This window comes from Erithacus rubecula (assembly GCF_903797595.1).
Source record: "Erithacus rubecula genome assembly, chromosome: 6".
Taxonomy (NCBI): Eukaryota; Metazoa; Chordata; class Aves; order Passeriformes; family Muscicapidae; genus Erithacus; species Erithacus rubecula.
In genome coordinates this window covers 5621041-5641418 of record NC_136688.1, presented here as the reverse complement: position 1 = coordinate 5641418, position 20378 = coordinate 5621041, and the positions used below count along the sequence as shown (strand labels likewise).

The following is a 20378-nucleotide window of genomic DNA, read 5'->3' as shown; positions in this document are numbered from 1 at the left end:
CAGGGAGAGCAGGATTTACTTCAGGACTGGTAACTTACCTCTCCTCCTTCCAACCAAGTGGAAACTTGTATGAACACACATAAAAGCGAGATTAAAAAAAAAAAAAAAATCTATAACCCCTCCTGCATTCTATTTTGTTATTTCGGTGTGACAAACTTTTGTAAGCTATACTGGCTCCTTAGAAATTGCTCTTACCCCTTTTAGATGATTTTGCTGTATTGGAACATTTCAACTGTATGTGCATTACCCACTTTTCATATCAAGTGTCAGGAATATGAGAGGAATGCGTATTAAGCCTGTATACAAATAGATACAGTTGTTTTCAGTAAACAATTTTCTCTTAAAATTGCAGCTATTAATACATAAATCACTTTTACCTAAGTTCCAGTACCACACCATACCAAAAAAGCTATTTTCTCCACAGAGATATAGAATTAAGCACACAGATCTAGAATTTCTTCCATGCACAGGCAAAACAAAACTATCTTGTATTTGAAATGAAGAAGGAGACACAAAAAATTAAAAGCATGCATTAGAACCCTTGTATGTGGCCTTTAAATTTACATATAGTAACAATCCTTGATGTCTATCAATCATTTCTAGAAGGCTTTGCAGGAATAGATTTTATATGAACTCAAAGTTATGTACATTTGAAAGAAAGCAACTGGCTTTTATAATTCAAATAAACTCCTCAAGAGTCAGAAACTCCTTCACATAGTAAACAATTGTGAAATTAACTTCACTAGATGATGTGAAAACTGCTCAAGATCATTGTGTAAAGGACACACTGCAGAAAGGATGACAAGCTTGGTGGGCTGTTAGTCTGCTCTTAAACGAGTTCCTGTGCTCTACTGCATGTAAATATTAAGCAAACAAATCCACTAAGCCAATTCCTGCTCCAAAACTGGAAGCTGGATAATCAGTTAAATTATGAGATGGTTCTGAAGTTTTTATTGCTTCAAATGCACCATATATTAAAAGATGGTGCAATTATGACTGTTTAATATTTTTAGATAATGAAATCTTTCCTGGGAAGAAATCAAATTGCACCTAACTTTGCTCTAGATTAGCTTCAATTCTTGTTTGCTATTTGTGCATAAAAGGAAAGTGAACAAAGAGAGCAGCTCATTTAGTAGGCAAAGAAATACATTAAAGTGTGTGTTGTGTAATCTGATCCCTGTTGCTTTTATCTGCTTTCTCTACTTCCATTAATGTGACTTGGATCAGTGAAAGTGCACCAACGCCAAACACATGCTGCACTTGGAGCAGATATAGGCTGAGGCTAGCACATAATTCTTATTTGGAAAAACCTGTGTCAAAGTTAAAGGATATCTTCTATTCCTCACGTTCTTTTCCCTCAAGCACATTCTCTCTCCAACACTTACAGGAGGGAACAGAATTCTCAGTAGAAACATCACTAGTTTTCCATCATTTCATTAGAAATGAAACACAAGAAACACAATCCACAGGGACAAATTACAAAGGCAGAAAAGAGATCTTTTTAATGACTTACTGTTAACAGACTTCCCAAAGCAGTCAGAAAAGGCCCCTTTTTGTCTGAGACAGTTTCTCACCTGGTATGGGCAGCTTCTAAAGCTTCTGTCATAAGATATGCAAACCTGAAGAATGATGGGGAGAGAGACAGCAGCAGATGGGAAAGGGAAAATAACAGAGGAAAGGTATTAGCGAGAGGAGGAGAGCAAAGGGAAGAAACATAATGGAAGGAAGCAAATTTAATCATAAGAGGTGACAAAAAGAAAGAAAAAAAGGAGAAGAATAAACATGGAAAAGGCTTTGCAGACAGTTCCAGAGTGTGAATTTATGGTGAAAAAAAAAGTTATCAGAAGCTATGGATACCATCCATACACGTTAGCTGCAATGAGTGTGTGTCTCACTTATTCTGTCGCTATTCAAGTCCTGACACCCGTTTCAGCGGGGCCGCTGCCCCGGTGCTGAGCAGCGCTCAGTCCGTGCCCCGCGCTCGGTCCGTGCTCAGCCCCGGGGTGGGAGCTCAGAGCAGTCCCGGCGGTCCCGGCTGCTGCCGCCGACACACCGGCACTCGAGCCGCCTCCCAAAACCCCGGAGGGAGGAAAAGTGGCCAGGGCCGGAGATGCGGTGCCGGGTCCGGAGCCCGCTGTGGGGCGAGGGGCGGTGTCCGGGCTGGGCGCCGGGCGGGGGCGGGGGGCAGGCGCTGGATAAACCCCCCGGCCGCCCCGCCCGGGAGGGTGGGATGAGCTCGGGGCGCAGGTAGCGGCCGCAGCTCCGCGGGAAGCAGCTGCCGCCCGCATGGAGACCCGGCTGCTGCTCGGAGCGCTGCTGTGCGCCTGGCTGCCCTCGGGTGAGTGTGTGCCGGCCGGGGCATGGCACGGCACGGCACGGCACGGCATGGCACGGCACGGGAGGGCGGGCAGGGCAGTCTGACCAGCGCTAACCTGCCGCCCTTGCCTTCCAGCGCTGTCCCCGTGGGGTGCCCGGGCGCAGCTCCCCGCAGATGGGGATGTGCCGCTCCCCAGGTAAGAACCGGCCGGGGTTTAGCGCGGCTGGTCCCGGGCTGGGTGGGTGCCTGCGCTGCCCGGGCCGAGCCAACCCTGCTCTTCTCTCCCCCTCAGCCCGGGAAGCGCCGCGGGAGCGCGGAGCAGCGCCGGCCTCGCCGCGGCCGTGCAGGTGAGGATGCGGGCCGGGCATCGGGGCACCTCGGTGCGGAGATGGGGCCCCAAAAAGAGAGATCCACCACATTGCATCTAGGGCTCCTGAGGCTGATGGCTCAGGTGGTGCCTGGCTTGGCAGTGCTGCTGCCCGGGGAGAGCCGTCTGAGGGGGCTGGCGGTGCAGCATGGATGTTCTGGTTGGCATCAGGATAACGAGCTTTTCGCATCTTGCCTCACTGATATATCTGTGCATTGCTGTGGTACCATCCGTATTTTGGGTGGCTATTCTACCCTGGGTGATTCTTCAGGACTTGCCCTTGAAGGTCTGTTTTATCCCAGCCAATGTGTGTTTTATCCTGTCAATCCTGAGGGAAAGCTTAGTGTTAAAGAGGAGATTGTGACTGTATCTAGAGCTTTGGCTCCTTCAAGAAGTTGTGTTGTACAAAGCTGAGGTCTGGTCTGGCTCATCAGCAGCAATTGCTTGGTGGGAGCATTTTTGCTTCTCGGTAAACGAGCTGGCAGTATCGGGTCACTACAGCTCAGCACTCAGGTTTTTGGATGTGGTTTATCTTGGCAACTCGACTGTGTCACTCATGGCACGTTGCTGAAATGTAATTAGGGTGTGTGGTTCCCACTCCCTTGTTCGAGGGTGGGAAAAGGAAGGATTGCTTTGTAGTCCTTGTTCATGGCTCCTCAGAGGGAGTCACCTTTCTTCCTGCTTTCTCCCTGCTCTTTCTGGGAAAAAGCTCAGCAAAAAAACAAGTCACATAACTGCAAGCAGGTAACCAAATCAGCCGCCAATAATAGCAAATGCTCCATCCCAGTTCTCCCATCAAGAATTCAAGATATAGTAATGCATTTTTTTTGTTTCTTTCTAGACTAGGTAGCCTACTGAGCAGAAACTTTCAGTAAGAAATCTGTTTAAGATGAAGGGAAAAGAAATACATTGCAGTCTTGAGTGGAGTGTACTTTTTAATTTACAATGGAGTTTTTTGAGAACTTTATAGTAAGACAATGTGAAGAAATAATATTAACAAAAATGGCTAATTTACTGAAAGACCAAAGAGATTTTTAGGTGTCTTGTTTATAGCTGCTGATTTCTTTGTTCTTTCTGCAAGGAGTCTGGATTGGCAGTTTATAACACTTCACCTACAGCAATGTCCTTGTCTCGCAACAGGAGAATTCACAGTATGAAATGTGGACCATCCAGTAAGTTATTTGTGCTTCTACGTAAAGTGAACTTCTCTTATCCCTCATTTTCTCCATTGTTTAATCATTCTTAAGAAGAAAAAAAAATCCCAAAATAGCTCTTACAGACCCTAATGATGATGTGACTCTACCTTGTTTGGTCTCAGAAGTACTCAGGAATATATAAATTTGTTATGGAGTTTCATCTAGCTTCAAGTTTGCACCTGGTTCTGGTTTGATAATTTGAAAGACTGTTTCTAACTGCAGGTTTTGTAATAAAGAATTTTCAGAAAGGAAGTCTCTTGTAGTGGTGTAACTGAAGATATGGATTGATGTTTAGACACCATTAAATTGCATGCCCTGTATCTTTTCTGTGCTTGGAGATTGTTTTTGCTGAGGTAACCTGCAGATGCTTTTTGTGTATATGACCTATGGGTTGGCAGGATAAGGTCCTTTTGGCCACCAGCTTGCAGTGCTGGGCATTTGCTTGAGGAATGTGAATCTTTGGATTTTTGATTTGTCTTATTTTCAGAAGTGAAGTGGACAGGCTTAAATTATCTTTGCTGAAGGGTAAAGATCTTCTCTGTTAACTCTGAGAAGGGTCTGTGTCTTGCTTCTCCTTTACAAAGGAGAAGAATGAGGCAGAATAATTCCAAGTGATTTAGTTAGTGATGCAAACCCTCTAGTTTCTCTTCAGTCAGCCTGATTGCCCTGGGTGTGGGACCTACCTTGAAGTGAAGAGTCTCAATTTGTATCCCATAGCTTTACAGCCCAACAAGCAACATGATGTAGGAATGGACTCATAAATTGTGACTAGAGTTTTGTCATCTCCAAAAGCTTTTAATGTCTTCACTCTGTTTTCAGAAGCTTTTGGGAACATGCAGGAATGATACAAGAACTTAGGGAAGCATAATATTGCTCAAATAAAAAACTATTACCTATGAATGTCTCTTTAGTATATGAAAAAAAATCATAGCTATGTTGTGCATGGTAAAATTGCTTTAGAAATCTATCACTGTATATAATCTAAATTCCTCTGTTTTTGAGGGTTGCACTGTCTTGTTGGCCAAGAAGTTATGCTTTTTTAAAAATAGTAAATAAAGCAGCTTATAAAGAGAAGATATGCAGATCATGCTGAGAAAACTGTTGTCACAACAACTGTTTGTTTTCCTGGGCTTAGTCATTGCCTAGTGAAAATTTCCTTAATTGGGATTAGTAGGTTTCATTTTTTGCTTCAGATCTGGATGAAAGCTTCCAAGATGTATTGCTATTCAAGTGTGCAATAAAATCCATGCACATAAACCCTTCACAAGACTTCTGTTAAAGGGTTTATGGGCAAGTGTATTGCATTTAAGAAATGGAAGAACAAATGTGGAGCTAGGGAGAGCAAAATATTTACAGATGTCTTATGCTAACTCATCACATGGCTGAGCTTCTAAAGGAGGATGTGGTTATGATAGCAACAATTAGGTTTTATTGATCTCTGTAGAAGTAATAGTACAATGTTTTTGTTATATTTTTAATTCATTCTACTGTGAGGCAAAAATATTCCATAGATCTTTTCCATTTCTGTTGTACTTGTTTTGGAGAGGCAGAGTTGTTGAAGACATGCCTTAAGTTATAAATGATTGCCCATACTTGAAGGCAAATAAAATTAGCATTATTAAATTATTTTAAACAGTGGAATACATAGGCTTGGAATTTTCCTTTTTAAATCACAGCAAGTGCAATCTATTGGTACCTGTGTGTGAGATACACATTAAAAAAAAAAAACCAAAACCAAAAGAATAACTTGATCTCTTTTGTACTGTGCTCCTAATGCTTAGAAAAATAGTTTTTCTTATAGTCTCTCCAATTTGAAGAGAGATATTAGCTGCAATAACTCTGCCCATGGAATGGCATTTGCAAATATCTGGGGATATATGAAATAATAAATCTTCTTTGTTTAAAAACCTGAACAAATGGAAACCCAAATTAATGACAAAAAAAAAACAAACATAAACAACCCAGAGCAAAGGTGGGCTGTTAACTGCTTTCTCTATTTTAGCAATGTCTCTAAGAAAATTATTCTTTGACATAGTTGTAGAACTGTGATTATAATGAAATCATATTGCAGTCAATTCTTCCTGCAATACCAGGTTTTTTGCATTCTTTAACTCTATAAATATAAACCCATGTGTTTTATGTGAAATGAGTGCATGGCTTTTGCAAGAGATCTCTTTACCTTTGTGTTGTAATAATTAACTGAAAGCGTTTCAGAAAGTGATGTTGTGTCTTATCTGTCAAAGGAATAAAAAATTTGCTATAGCACAAGCAAATGCCAAGAAAATAGTTGTGTTACTTTCTAACTAGGGAATATAGGATTTGAAATGCATATCAGAATAATTGAAACTAACTTGTAATTTATGTGGCTGTTAACTGTTGACTTCCTTCCACACAAATCTTATTCATGCAAAATTAAAAAATAACAAACAAATGTAAAAAACCCTCAATCCCCAAACAGGAAACTCCTAAAGCTTATAAAGAACCTGGAAAACCAAATTATTTCTGGAAGTATTCAGGCTACTGTTGAGAATTTCTAACATTTCAACACAAGAAAATGTACAGTGTTTACAATGCTGTATCAGGCATGAGTCATAGAAGATACTCACAATGTGGGCTTGAGAGCTGATTTCAGGAGATGCACCAGAGCAGAAAATATGCATCTAACTGGAAGGCCCTTGGAATTGAAGGGTTAAAATTGCAGCCACCTCATTCACCTCAATCCCAGAGTGAAAAATCTTACATCCTAGAGCAAGGAGGTGCTTGGTCCTGGGCTTATTGCATCCTGCTCAACCAGGGAAACCTGTGCCACTGCAGGCAGGTGCTTTCAAAGACTATGAAGCTGAAGGGTGAAAAAGAATGCAGGAAATACTTGTGTTGATTCTCCCATAGCTGAAGGAACACCTGTAAGCTTGCACCTAGGGAAATGTGCAGTGGAAATTATGCAGAGTGAGAAAATACAGAATTTCAAGGAGGTTGACCATGAAATTTTAAGTATTACATTTTAAGCATATGTTCTACTCTTTTATGTGTGGCTCTAGATCTAATTTAGGTTTCTTGCAAATTCTTACACTGATCTGCTTTGCTTTTTGCCTTTCCATTCAAGAATAATATTTATTGAATTTTAAATAACTGGTCATTTTAGTACTGTGATTACTTTCAGACTCTTGAACTGAGCTACTCTGCAACTCTTGCATAGCTACTTTAAAAATGTGTCATTTTTAAAGAATTCTGAAAAATATAATTCCTGTTTGTTTCTGTAAATTTCTAAATTTCTGAAACTGTTTGGGTCAAAGTTGATATCTATGCAGAGTCATGAGAACTGAAGGCATGGGCTGGATCTTGTATCTATCTTGCTTAAGCAAAACTTTATCACTTCAGATCTCTAAATTATCTTTCATACTTGAACTTTTCTGTTCAAGTGTACCTAGTAATGAATACCCTGAAAGGAAACCTGTGTCTACTGTACTGCATTTAGCTTTTTTTTTTCATGCTTAAATAGTAGGAAAAAATAGTAGCACTAGTCAGTACTTACTGTTTTATAGAAAAGCTACTCGTGGGATGGTACACATCAGGCAGAAATCTTCAAGAATCAGTGCTGTACTGGTGATAATGGTGTTTTACCATGAGGTCAGACCTGAGCTCAAGCATTTGTATTCATGTGATAGCTAAAGCAAAAAGCAAGTATTTCAAAATGGATATTTTCTTGAATGAAAGTGAAAAAAACTTTTAATTTAGATGTCTTTTTGACTTAGTATCTTATCTTTTGTATGGAATACACAGAGAAGAATTCTTTGCAGTTACCTGCTTATGTTCCAGGAGGAGAGCATTTGTTTAGTGACTCACCTCATTTCATGCTGAGAGACTCCACACTAATAACTTACTTATTTTATTCCTAATGAGTGTGTTGGATTAGAAGAACAAATCATGGATGAGCAAGTGAGGACATAAAGTTCAATTGGAGCTGAAATAAATTCAAGAGATTTTTAGTATTAATTGGAGAAGAAGCAATGTAAGAAAGCAGATCAGGCTAAATGTCCACCATATCTGAGATGCAAAGCCACAAACTATCTTGCATCAGTAATAAAATAATAAAAAAAAAAAGTGTCTTTTGATGAAGATGCAAGATGCCTTTGAGCAGCTATCATGATGCTGCTAAGGAATGTCTCTGTGTGGAGCTTGGACAGTGCTCTGAGAGCCCCTTGCAGTGATGTGGGCTGGATTACAGTCACACTTTCTCAAAGTCAAATAAATAATGAATAAATAATTTAATTTGTGATAAATAATGGGTCCAAGGTTCTGCTATTGCTCATAGAAGAATTTTAAATGGAAGAATTTTAGAATTCTTTTAAATTCATAAAAGAATTTAAAAGAACTGAAAAGAAGGTCTGTGTGCTCAAGGGATTAAAATAATTTAACCCATGGGACTGCAGTTTAGCAGTTACAGGGGGTGAGAGTATTTAAGCTGAGAACAGAAGAGAAGAATTCAGACCTGTGTTACAAGAAGACCCCAAATCTTCACCTTATTTGATAAAGAAGGAATTTGAGGCTGGTTGCTTCATCACAGCAATGGTGATATTATCAGGGTGATCTGCAGTGGCAACACTGGGTAGAAATCCCAGTATTACTTGTGTGAGCCAAATCATGCAGCTTAGGCCTACTATTTTCTGCTAGAAAAGTCTCACCAGTTTTCAGTTTCAGATTCCAACCCAGTGCACTCAGCTGGCATAATGTCAAAGGGGAAAGAGGAGCTGAGGGGTTTTTAATAGGTGTTGCTTTCAGGTTAATGGAGGACAAAATATTCTTCTGTAAGTTTTCCTAATTCTAAGTTTCAGTTAGCTTGATTTTCCTTTCTGCAAGTATAAAATGTTCCTCACATTTCTAAGGGAGAGATAAACTTCTGATGTGATCATATGGGTTAGCTTGTTTGGAGAGCTCATATTCCTTTAATGACAAAGATTAGAATGAACACCTTGTTACAGGATATTTATTCTGAATACTTTGGGAAGTATTTCTGTGTTAATGGAGCAGAATGGGATGATTAAAGGAGGCCACATTTACAGTAGTAGGAGCTCTAAATGTGATCTGAAACAATGCTGCTTTCCTCATTACCTGCTCAAGGATAACTAATGTTTGCACACACAGCTGTTCTATGCAGTGTAAGCAAAGACACTTAAAAATATGTAAGAAGGGATAACAAATAAACAAATGCAACAGCTGACACTATAACGTTATCTTAGGATCATACACAGACAGAAGAGATCTTCATAAAGAAGAAAATGCCTGTGATTGAGTAATTTGATTTTTTGTTTTAGGTTTGACTAACACCCTTTCTCTCTGAGGGGAGCCAGGGAGATCCTTCAGAGTGACAGCAAGGGTCCCCAGGTCATCTGAGTGTTTGCACAATCTGAACAAACAGGGCTTGGAGCAGGTTACCTGAGCCATGCTCAGAGGGGAATCATTCAACCTGAAACATCAAAAGGGGGCTAACTTCCTCTACAGCTCAGAGGAACATGACTTGCAGCCTAATTGCACATTATTGTAACTGGACAGGCAGCAGGGCATAATCTTAGAGAAGCAAAGAACAGAGAGCAGAGCTCTGGTTACACAGGTCTCACAACAGTCAAGATGAAAGAGATCAATGTCTGCCTCTCCTGACAAGAGGAACAGGCTTCTGCATTATTGACAAGATTGGTCACTGTGAGCATGTAAATGAGATGGCTCAGCCAGTGTAAGCAGGGACCTTTCTGCATTCCATTATTTTTTATTGACCTGATGCTGGCCAGGCAGGGAAAGGAGCAGGATACTTGGGCTAGAAGGGCAGGCAAAGAATCTTACCTTTTACTTTGTCTTTTACTGCCTTGTTCTTTTGAGCATGGCTTTTTATTTCTCTTTCTTTTATATATATATATGTATATTTTTTTTTTTTTTGAGGGTGAGGGACTGCTTGTTGAAACCAAGTGAATCAAAATTAATTGTTTGGATATTTCAAAAATCTTCAAATAATTACTTAATATTTATAATGTGATTGCAAATGGAAACCGTAATGGCTTGAAGCTGAAGGGGAGTAAGTTTAGATCAGATATATTAATATGAAATGATTTACTATAGGGTGGTGAGACACTAGAATAGGTTGCTCAGGGAAGTGTGGGTGCCCCATCCTTGGAAGTGTTCAAGGCCAGGTGGGATAGGGCTTTGGGAGACCTGGTCCAGTGGGGTTGGAATCAGATGATCTTTAAGGTCCATTCCAACCAAAACCATTCTATGACTATTTTTCAAGAATGATTTTTTTTTTTGTAAAGATAAAGAAAAGGCTGAGTCTTCAGTTTGTATCTTTCTGAAACAGTCTTCTGAGCAACTTGTCTGATTTCTGCACCAAAAGCAATCTCAGTTTGTATTCAAAAGTAGAAAAACTACTATGATAGCATACTAGTAAATTATTAAAATTAAAATCCTTTCCTAAACACAATTTATAGGAGCAAATACTAACAAAATAAGTAAATTGATCACAATTAAAAAAAATTAATCCTGAAGTTTAAATTTAGTAACAGGAAACTTTATTTATGCTTGTACGCCCTTTTCTTTAGACTTGAATGAAAATTTATGTTTTGTTAGGGATTTTCATAGAGAAAATAGAAATTAAAAAAATCCAAAGCAACATCTCCCTCCCCCAAATCCAAACCTGAGTCAGAGATCTGTGTCTTGATGGAAAGTGCTTGTGGTTGGGGTACTTGGTAGCTGTAAGATGGAAGGAGGGCAGGCAGGTATGGATATGGATACACAGCTGGGATCAGAACACATGTGTTTCTAGGGAAGGCTGCTCTCATCTGGCAGAGCTTTACCCATAGGGTGTGACTTGTGTGTGGATGTAGGCACTGGGCTTCTCTGTGCAGGACTTGTTCACTTCCTTCATTTGTTGCTTAGGGCACTGAAAACATGTCAGATTAACGTTACAGACATTTTGATTTAGGTTCTCTAAAGATGAAATAGATTTATGAATCTGGCTGTGCAACTTGAGTTGAAGCTTTCACACTAATATTTTATTTTTGTGGAGCTGGTTAGGTTCTCCAGGACACTTTAATGCTAAATTAGCAACTCCTGTCACTCTCAGAGTTACACTCAGTGAAAGAATGGGTCTTAAGAAAGAAAAACTATGAGAATTTTATAACATGCCTTGTTTTTTCCACTCAGATTCACTTACATGTTTTAATGGAGGTGAGTGTGCCTACAGGGAGCAGTGCGACTGCAGTCGGTTTAATGCCACGGGACCGAGGTGCCAGACAGGTGTGTAAAGGGACAGATCTGACTGGGTTTCTGGGATTGCACTCATGTTCCCACAGCTACAATGACTGCTCTCTGCCTAAAGGCTCCCTTCATGCTGCAGTATTTTCTCCCTCCTTCCTTTTATGTTATTATATTTCACAGCATGTCTCATGTGCTGCCCCATCTCAGCTCCTGCTCGCATCAAAAACCAGCTCTGTGTCTCAAGTGACTCTCCTTTTGTTAGTGTACAACACAGGTGCTGAAAGAGATCATATATGCAGGACATGGGGCCAGTATAATTTTGAGACTTTTGATGGACTCTATTATTACTTTTCTGGAAAATCCACATATGCCCTTGTGAGACACGCTGAATTAGATGAACAGAGCTTTTCCATACAGGTACTGCTGCATTCTTTTGTTGTTGAGCATGCTAGTAGTGTATTAATTTTAATTTTAAGATATTAAAAGATATTAAAAATAACTTTTAAGATATTAAAAATAACTTGAGATGATAATAGGGGGTTGTAAAATGTAATCTAAATGTTATTTTAATGTGATGTGGGCTGCCATTACCAGAGCATAGAATGAAAACAGCTGGAATAAGACTGATGTGTGTTCTTGCAAAGCCTGCTTTGTTCACTGAAAGCTGTGAGAAGACCACTCCATGACCATGGCTGTGAAAACACTGCTCAGTTTTTTCCACCAGAGGGGTACCAAACTTCTTGTTCCCTGGCTGAGTGCAGATTTGGGGGTGTATTAGTTCTGTTACAAATTTATTGCAAAGAATTTGATAAAGAGGTTGACTTTGTGATTTTTATTTGGCAGGTGAATAATGATCCTGAATGCCATTCTTCTCCTTATTCCTGCAAGAGGTCCATTAGTTTATTCTTTTCTGGAGATGAACAAATAAAGATGAGCAGTGAAGTCACTTATAAAGGATTTGGGTAATTGGAGTCCTGTTTCTAATGCTGTAGATGCACTGGAGTTAATATCATGGTACCATTTTCATAATTACTCTGCATTTACAGTGTAGTATCTCAAAAAGGTGATACCTAAGTTAGTGGTGTATAGAATTAAGTATAATCATTGGCATCTATGATTTTTGCTGCTATTTGCAAATTCATTTGGTTTAGTGGAGTTATTCAATGTTTACATCAAGGATTTTGAGCTCTATGAGAAACAAGTAATTTATTTTAAAGGTCACATTTTTCTAATGTAACATAACTGTGTGTCATTCCAGAGTGCAATTACCTTATGTTATTGGAAACTTGCACATCCAGAAACTGGCTGGATACTTCCTGGTCAGGCACCAGTATGCCTTTACCCTGGCTTGGGATGGGACCTCTGCAGTGTACATCAAAATGGCACCAGAGTACCTGGGCAAAACCCATGGGCTGTGTGGAAACAATAATGCTATTATGCAGGATGATCTGGAAACCAGCTATGGTGGGTATTTAAAATACCTCCTGTTGTGTAGTGTGGTGGTCTTCTTGTTTAGCTTTGTTTTTTCTGGTGAAATGAATGATACTTTGCTTAGTTTTCACTTGTAATGCTGGTTGAATTTAAGATGGGTGACTTTTGAAATGGAAAATATGACACAAATTCTTCTGCTAAATGATATTTAGTGAAGAGGCCCAATTTTAATGTAGGTGGGGTTCTAGAGAGGAAGATCTTAAACTTGTCTTACTCAATTGCCTACAATGGTATTTGTACTTCCCTGGGACCTGAAAGGTAACATCTGTTTTTCAATGTTCACTGCCCTTTTAGAAATGTTGCCACCTGTAAAAGCCTGAGGTATTGCTATTGGAAATAAATCAATAATTAGTAAATCAAATTAATGAAAACTGCCAAATCCTGTTTGATCTGGCATTGCATATGTGTAAATGCTTTCAGAAATGATCAGTGATCTTTCATTGTCAGCTTCAGACCCTTCCAAAAGGCTTGGCTTTCAGTAAATAGTGAGTGAAAACATCTATAAAATGAGTAAGAAAAAAATCAGGTCCCTTGAAAAGTATCTCAAGTGAGGCCATAAAACCTTCTGGAAATCATTGCTTTGGGCTGTTTGCTCACAAAATCAAGTTGTTTGTACTAATACCAAGATCAAGGGGTAATTTCTCTAGAGACTTTTCCTCTCACCTTTCTCAGTGTCTCAGTTCCTTAAAGCTGCATTTGTAGCACAAGTGAGTGAATTAACTGTGCATGAGCTTTATCCACTTAGGTTGAGGAGCAGCAATAACAAAGATGTGGCAAGATATGCATTTGTGGGTGATCCAAGAAGTAATCAATGTCACCACCTGTCCATAATAATAACAATGGATTAGTTGGTTTAACCTAGTATGGACATTTCTGCCTAAATAAGAGTCACACTCCTATTTGGTTAATTCAGACAATCATTTTGTACCATTGCAGTGACCTAGGAATGCCTCATCTTTCTTGGGTTTTAGATTCCCTATTGGGAGTTTTATATAAAGTATATAAAGCAGCAGAGACCTATGTATTATTTTTTAGTTTAAGTTTCTTATTAAAGCTTTTCTTTTATTAATTCCACTGATGGATTAGGGCAGGCATGATCCTTTTCCCTTAAATCCCTTTCTTGCCAAATTGCCTGAGTAATCTGCTTTATGCCATATGAAAGCCCACTTCTGTAGCTCCTTTTAAAAGTATTTTTTGCTTCTTAAAAGGACCAGATTGATTTCAGCTGATTCACTTGGTAGTAGGAAGGGTTAGGTGTTCTCTTGATGTGCTTTGATTATTGAAACGTTTCCCTGGGAAATCCTATGGAAGCACTGTTCTTCTAAGTCACTGTGTGACTCTGTGTGTGTGTCTTGTCCAGGAAAACTGACAGATGATGTAACAGAATTTGTAGAGAGCTGGCAGGAAAATCCTCCACAAGGAACACCTGACTGGGATAAATCTCTTCTCAATGAGCCACCGTGCCTGACACAAAGCCATGAGTCTCTGCAGGTTTGCATCAACACAAAAGGATTATTGCCATAGCTGGTGATTCTAATTGGAGCAAGAATTTGACTTAATTTTGATTTTCAATGAATAGTTTCAGAGCTTTTAATGCTTTGAAGGAGACTGGAATTATTCACTTTTTATGGGGATAGTTTAATTAAAATGCTTGCTTGCAGCAGGTCTTTCCTTGTCTTTTCATTACCCCACTGCTCCCCACTCCCTTTTCTTCCATGTTTAATTCTTGATCTTTTCAAGTATTATACTGTCTGCATAGCAGCCAATAGAAATGCTGGACTATGAAGCTGCATGAGTGACAGGTTGTAAAATATGGGATTCTGGAACTTATCTATAGGAAGGATAGAAAGAAGCAAGGATGCAAAAACAGAGCACAGATCATTTGCCAATGTTTAAAAAGACAATTATTGTTGCTTTTTTTTTCCATGACTTTGAAGTAATTCTTTATTTCAATTAGTATTTTCAGGATATAACCCTGAAATTCAAGTGCTTTGAAACTAAAGCTGGTGCCAGCTCTGGTTTATTTCTCTTGCTTTTTAATGTGTAATTCAATTTAAATCAGTACTTTTTTCAGGTTGTCTTGGCTTAGTTGAAAGACTATCTGTGCCTTTTTTGGGGAAGGGATGTGTTTTACTGCCACTGGTGTGACCTTGGATTAAAGATTCAATGTTATGGAAACTCTGACATGGGGAGCAGTGTGTTGCTAAACACTGCTTCTATTTGGTGAGAGGAAAGTGATTCCTAGACACAGACAGACGTCTATTCTGATTTTCCACAGCATTCTAACTTTTTCTGCTTATGTTTATTTTTGAAAACCTCATTACAACAGCTGTCTCTTTCATTTCAGAGGGCATATGCTCTGTGTAATATCCTGTTACATCCCCCATTTAAACAATGTCATGAGTATGTGAGTCCTCTTTCTTTTATGGCAAGCTGCACAAATGATCTCTGCATGTAAGTGAATGTTTTTGGCTAATTCCAAAGCTATTATAAAAAAAACCAAACAAGCATGGTCCTTTTCTCATAAGAATGAATTATAAATGTTAAATGAACTGATTTGTGGCTTTCTCAGCATGCAAGTTTTTATCTAACATTGTTATCTTGCTTTTCTCACTTTTGTTCTAGTTTTACTGCTGTGGGATGCTGTGGAGTTGTTACTGCTTTCTTTGGTATAAGAATGACCAAATCAGGCCCAGATACTTTTCTGATGTGTTAGTCTGTCTCCCCAAATGTGTCACCTGTTTTAATTCTGAGTGTACAACATCCTTAGGTGCTTTCTGCCATTCTAAAACCTGCTTACTATAATGAAAAAGCCATAGTGAATGGGTAATTTTCTGCAAGCTGTATGGTAATCCATTGAGAAGAGGAATTTGATAATCATTTGAACTTATGCCAACATTTCAGAACCTGCTAGTTATATTAAATAAATAAATAAATAAAGCAGGTCAGAAGATAATTTCCATTTCTTGTACCCTGGAGGCTCACTGGTAGAAATCTTACATTTCCTTCTAATGAGTTTTCCACAGGATGTTACTACTTCTGTAAAAATCAAGGCCTTTATTGAAGTCTCTTTATATTGCTGTATTTCTGGCTTTTCTGGATTTCTTCAGAAAAAATAGTGTCAGGTCTCAAATGTATTGATACTTCTATTGATGACCTCTGCTCAAGGGTGGCAGAAGGATGTTTTTTATCCTTTTAAGATTTTAACCTGGTCCAACAGCACAATACCTTGTTAAAGTAGATTTGAAGAGCACAGGGTGAATGCCCTGCAGTAGCATTTGAGGTTATGAGTGTATGTGTTTTGAATGGAGCACAAAACAATGTCATTTTTTACTTGTGTAAGGTCAGCAGCTGATGATGCAACTTGGTGTCGAGCCCTCACTGAGTATGCCAGAGCCTGTGCCCAAGCAGGAAAGCCCCTCCATGGATGGCGAGTGCACTTCCAGCAGTGTGGTAATGCCTGTGCTCTTGTGCTTGGGAATGCTGCCTGGCCCTTGCATTTTGAATAGGGTGCCCTTCATAGTTTTAGTTCTTTGCCTTTCTCCAATTTTGGATTCGTATAATTCTTAATGAAGCTGTTAAGTGAGTCAAGCTCACTTCAAGACTACATAAATGCATTGGATTTTCTCTTTAATATGTGTAATTTATATTGAATTTATTTAAAGCAGTAAGTTTATTACAGTGTGTTTCTTTAAGGTGATTAATAATTTTTTATTTTCATGGAGCTGCTCTTTCAAATATCGTCGAGGTCTTTGTGGCTCTGTGATGTATGAAATGTGTGCCACTGGTCTTAAAAATAAATTTAAATTGCACTTGCATAAAACTTCATCCTACAAATAGAGTAAAAGTAAATTTGAAAGAGGTTATTTAACTTGTTCACCTAGCTGGAACACAGCACCAAAGCTGCTGTCATCCATGACAGAAGATTTCCACAGTAGTTCCAAAAATCTCTTAATGGGTGTCCTCACTGCTTCTGTTGGTGGTCTGAGAATCTAAATAGCTCTTCTGTGAGAAAATGTAATTTAAGATTATTTTTTTTTAAAAGGCCTTTAATGGAGAGAATGTGAATATGTAAATGTGTATCAATTCTCTCTGTGGTAGGAAAGCCATTGTTTTAGACAATGTTTATCTAGCGAGCAGACACTCAACTGACATGCCAGAAAATACATACCTGAAAGAGTTGCAATCCATTTAAGCCCTGTGACAGTAGCTCTAGACCTTTCAATCCCTCTGCCTGTTTCTGTATTTCAGTCATTCCCTGTGCTGAGCCCTTGACCTACAGTGAGTGCATCAACTGCTGCCCAGTTTTGTGTCACCAGCAATCTCAGTGTGTAGGCAGTGAGCTCCACTGCATCGATGGCTGCTACTGCCCAGATGGTGAGTTCTGCCCCTCACACACACACCTGGCTCCATCAACACTCAGGTTGCTCCTCCCTGAGTTTACATCCCTGCATAACCTGACTAGATTAAAAGCAGGAGCTCTTGGCAAAATGAGTGCCAATGCTGTGTGGTAGCTGACCTTGTTTTCCTTGCTGACAAGAGCCTATTCCTCCCTATAAAAAGTAGGAATAGAATTAGACTCAGATTCACATTCTAACTGTAGAGCTACACAATTTCAGTGAAAAACAAGGTTTGCTGTGTTGTTACAGGGCAGGCACACTCCTGATTGTGATGGTTGCTGATTGGTTTTTGTTGGCTTGTGTTTTTTTGTTTTATTTATTTTTTTTTCTGGTTAGGGTGCTTAGAAAAGCTCAAAACCATGACATAGAACTCATTCCTGTGGCCAGAAGCAGGTTTGGATACTGATGTTTGTAGACTGTTTTATGATTCTGGTAAGTGAGGTGTTTAGCAGTGTGGTCTTTAAAACTTTGCCCTCATCACCAACATAGATGTTGGTATCCAGTTTTCTCCTGGTTATTGGCTTCTGTTTGAGTACGGAATTCCATCTAAAAGGGGACAGAAAGTTATGCAATGAATCTTCAAGTCCTGCCTCTTATATGTACCCTGATTATTTATAAGCTTAATCATATTTGTCATAAATTATGCCTTTTATGGTTTGGTAAGGCCTTTTTTTCTTCTGCTCCTCTGGTCAGAAAAGAATAATAATTATTATAGTAATAAGGAAAAAATGAAAAAAAAAAATCAGTAAAATGAGGACCATAGAGACAAAGATTTGAAAATGTTGGAAGAAACCCCAAAGGTACTCAAAGCAGCATGGCCTATATGTTTGGATTTCATATTTTGTTTGTGCTTTCCTCTCCCTCTCACCCAGTAATTAAATATTTGTTATTTGCACTGTTTACTGTATCTTAAGAAATTTAGTGACTTGATCCCTGCAATATAATTTAATATAATTCAAATGCAATTTGTTTGGTGAAAATGACTAACAAATAGTCTAGAGTTTTATTATCATGTGTGAATGACCATTGATGGTGCTCTTGAATATAATTGTTAGTGCTCTGTCAGCCATTGTCATGAATATCACTTTTTTTCTTTTATTTCTTCTAGGTTTAATTTATGAAAATGAACTGTGTGTCAAGCCTGCAGACTGTCCTTGTGACTACCATGGAAGTTTCTTTCAAATGGGTTCAGTGGTTTATGAAGAGTGTAATAACTGGTGAGTAATTTTTCTTTTTACATTGTGAACCAAGTCCTTTAATGATCATAAGAAACAGCTTTTTTGGGGCCTGTTTCACTTAAAAATTGGATCAACTTGGTAAGTACTCACTGTTTCTACATAAAAGATTGTTGTTCTGTATATGTTTTGCAATTATGGAAAAGATAAACTATTAAACAAGTAGTGTAAGAAGAGAAAATGACAAATATTGCAGAGAATACTGTAATATTTAGTGCTTTTTTTCACTTGGAGCTCTCCCTTAAAAGTAAAAAGAATCTAGAATTCAAAATCTTAACTGGAGAACGATGCTGATTTTGTCTCCTGTTTGCATTGTCTCCTTGGACATAAAGAGCTTAACGTAATTGTGACATTTAAGTTGCTGTTCTGGAATTTTTTAGTTAATTTCATGAATTGCAAAGAAAAATTTATAGGAAGAGAAAATGCCTTTTATTGGATCACCTTAACTGAAGAAAATGGATGAACTTGCAGATGTACAACTTTTCCACCCCAACTTTAAAAGTCATAGTTTCAAGTTGCTTGTGTTTTATCTTCTCAGTGTTATTAATCCTTAACTTTTCTAACGGTTTTAAGGAGCTAAAAAGAAATGCTAGTGGCTCTGGTTGCATGGAGGAAATTCCACATCATCATGTCCTTGTGACAAGCTTCCAGCCATTCTAAAGACAGTGACAACTCTGTTGTACCCTTTTGTAAGACTCTAGACACATGGTGCTCCTTCCATAGAGAAGGAATTCAGGAGGAACAACTGAGGGCCAGCTGTGTATCATTCACAGAATAAAAATATGAAAACTTTTTGTTTTGATTTCAGCACCTGCGTTGGAGGAAAGTGGATCTGTACAAATTTTACATGTCCAGGTATGTGAAAGTCTTGAATATTTATCTGTTTGATAACTCAGTTCTTACTTCAGTGAATACTACTTTTAGATGTTAATATGACATTTTATTATGTAACTTGCATTTTTATTTCAATCTACACACTCAGTAGATGAAATATTAGAATGACCCAGCTTATCAGTTAAATGTGTTAATGTTTCTGAAAATCAGTTTTAAGAACCACACATCAAATACCCATAATAAAAGGATGACAGATCTTATTGCCTCCTTCTAGGAGAGGAGCTGTCCAGGTATCCTGGCCTGGCATCTGGTAGGAACCCCATAACAAAAGCAAGGAAATTTTTGGTTCCTAACAGTGTTCCTAATACCTGCTTGTAATATAAATACAATTTTATAAGTCATAGACTGTATCAGACTGTATGAACTCTGCAGCAGTAATCACAGTGGTGAGTATGCTGCCTTTACCACATGCTCATGTACATTATTTATTGTGTTTGCCAGCTGAGTGCTCAGTTTCAGGAGACACTCACTTCGTGACCTTTGATGGGCGCAGATACACGTTCCAAGCCACCTGCCAGTATATCCTGGCAAAGAGCCTCACCTCTGGAATGTTCACCATCTCCCTGCAGAATGCTCCTTGTGGACAGGTGGGACTTGCAGCCTTCTTATAACCTTTAGATCCTGAAGGGCCTGTTAATTGAGGGGTAAAAAGCATTTAAGAAAGCAAGCTACAAGCCCGTGTGTGTGTGTAGCTGATACTAAGGGTGCTGTTAAAGGTGATTCTAAAGGTGGTCCTATTTATATTTGAAAGTTTCTGAAGCTCTGCACAGGTGTCACAGGTGTCTACCTTATGTCCAAGACCTGTTCTTTCCTTTATTTTGTGTATGCATTTCTGAGTATTATAAAACTCTGTGTGAGGCTCAGGCCAATTAATGAAGCCATACATACATCATGCTTTGAACAATGCTTGTTTGTAATAGCTTAAAACAATGGATAAATCTTCATTATTAAGCTTACATATTTCTACTATCTTGCTTAACATATTTTCCTTAGGCTTATCTCTACACAGCTCACAGCCCTATTGTTTCTTGCCCTTGCATCTCCAGCATTCTTGTATTTCTCCATCCTGAGATTTGCTTTCACACAGCTTTGAGAATTTTTTACCTTTTCTGTTTCTCATGAGGTATGGAACACTGGTAAGGTTTTTGACTACAGAGTCTTTTTTTCACTGTCTTGATAGGGCTTATAATTTTCAGGAAGTTATGTCGAGATAGAACAGATCCTAAAAATACATAT

General features: G+C 38.8%; 1 protein-coding gene across 6 annotated transcripts in view; it reads left to right on the top strand.

Annotated features, from left to right (window-relative positions):
- Window positions 1–2229: 2229 nt before the first annotated feature.
- The window catches only part of OTOG (otogelin), an 89299-nt gene continuing 71150 nt past the window's right edge, over window positions 2230–20378 (top strand). For 4 of the 6 annotated variants that reach the window (XR_013774709.1, XM_079309605.1, XM_079309604.1 and 1 more), the window contains exons 1-15: window positions 2230–2338; window positions 2453–2513; window positions 2610–2664; window positions 3766–3856; window positions 11069–11161; window positions 11385–11539; window positions 11966–12084; window positions 12381–12586; window positions 13974–14104; window positions 14961–15067; window positions 15957–16066; window positions 16865–16990; window positions 18122–18230; window positions 19057–19103; window positions 19584–19729. Coding sequence is in view for 5 of the 6 variants with exons in the window: in XM_079309605.1 (XP_079165731.1) it covers window positions 2287–2338; window positions 2453–2513; window positions 2610–2664; window positions 3766–3856; window positions 11069–11161; window positions 11385–11539; window positions 11966–12084; window positions 12381–12586; window positions 13974–14104; window positions 14961–15067; window positions 15957–16066; window positions 16865–16990; window positions 18122–18230; window positions 19057–19103; window positions 19584–19729 (1608 nt within the window). In the remaining variant the exon portion in view is untranslated. Of the gene's footprint in view, window positions 2339–2452; window positions 2514–2609; window positions 2665–3765; window positions 3857–10562; window positions 10642–11068; window positions 11162–11384; window positions 11540–11965; window positions 12085–12380; window positions 12587–13973; window positions 14105–14960; window positions 15068–15956; window positions 16067–16864; window positions 16991–18121; window positions 18231–19056; window positions 19104–19583; window positions 19730–20378 lie in introns of those variants that run through there. The other 2 variants (XM_079309606.1, XM_079309607.1) reach the window with 2 other exon arrangements.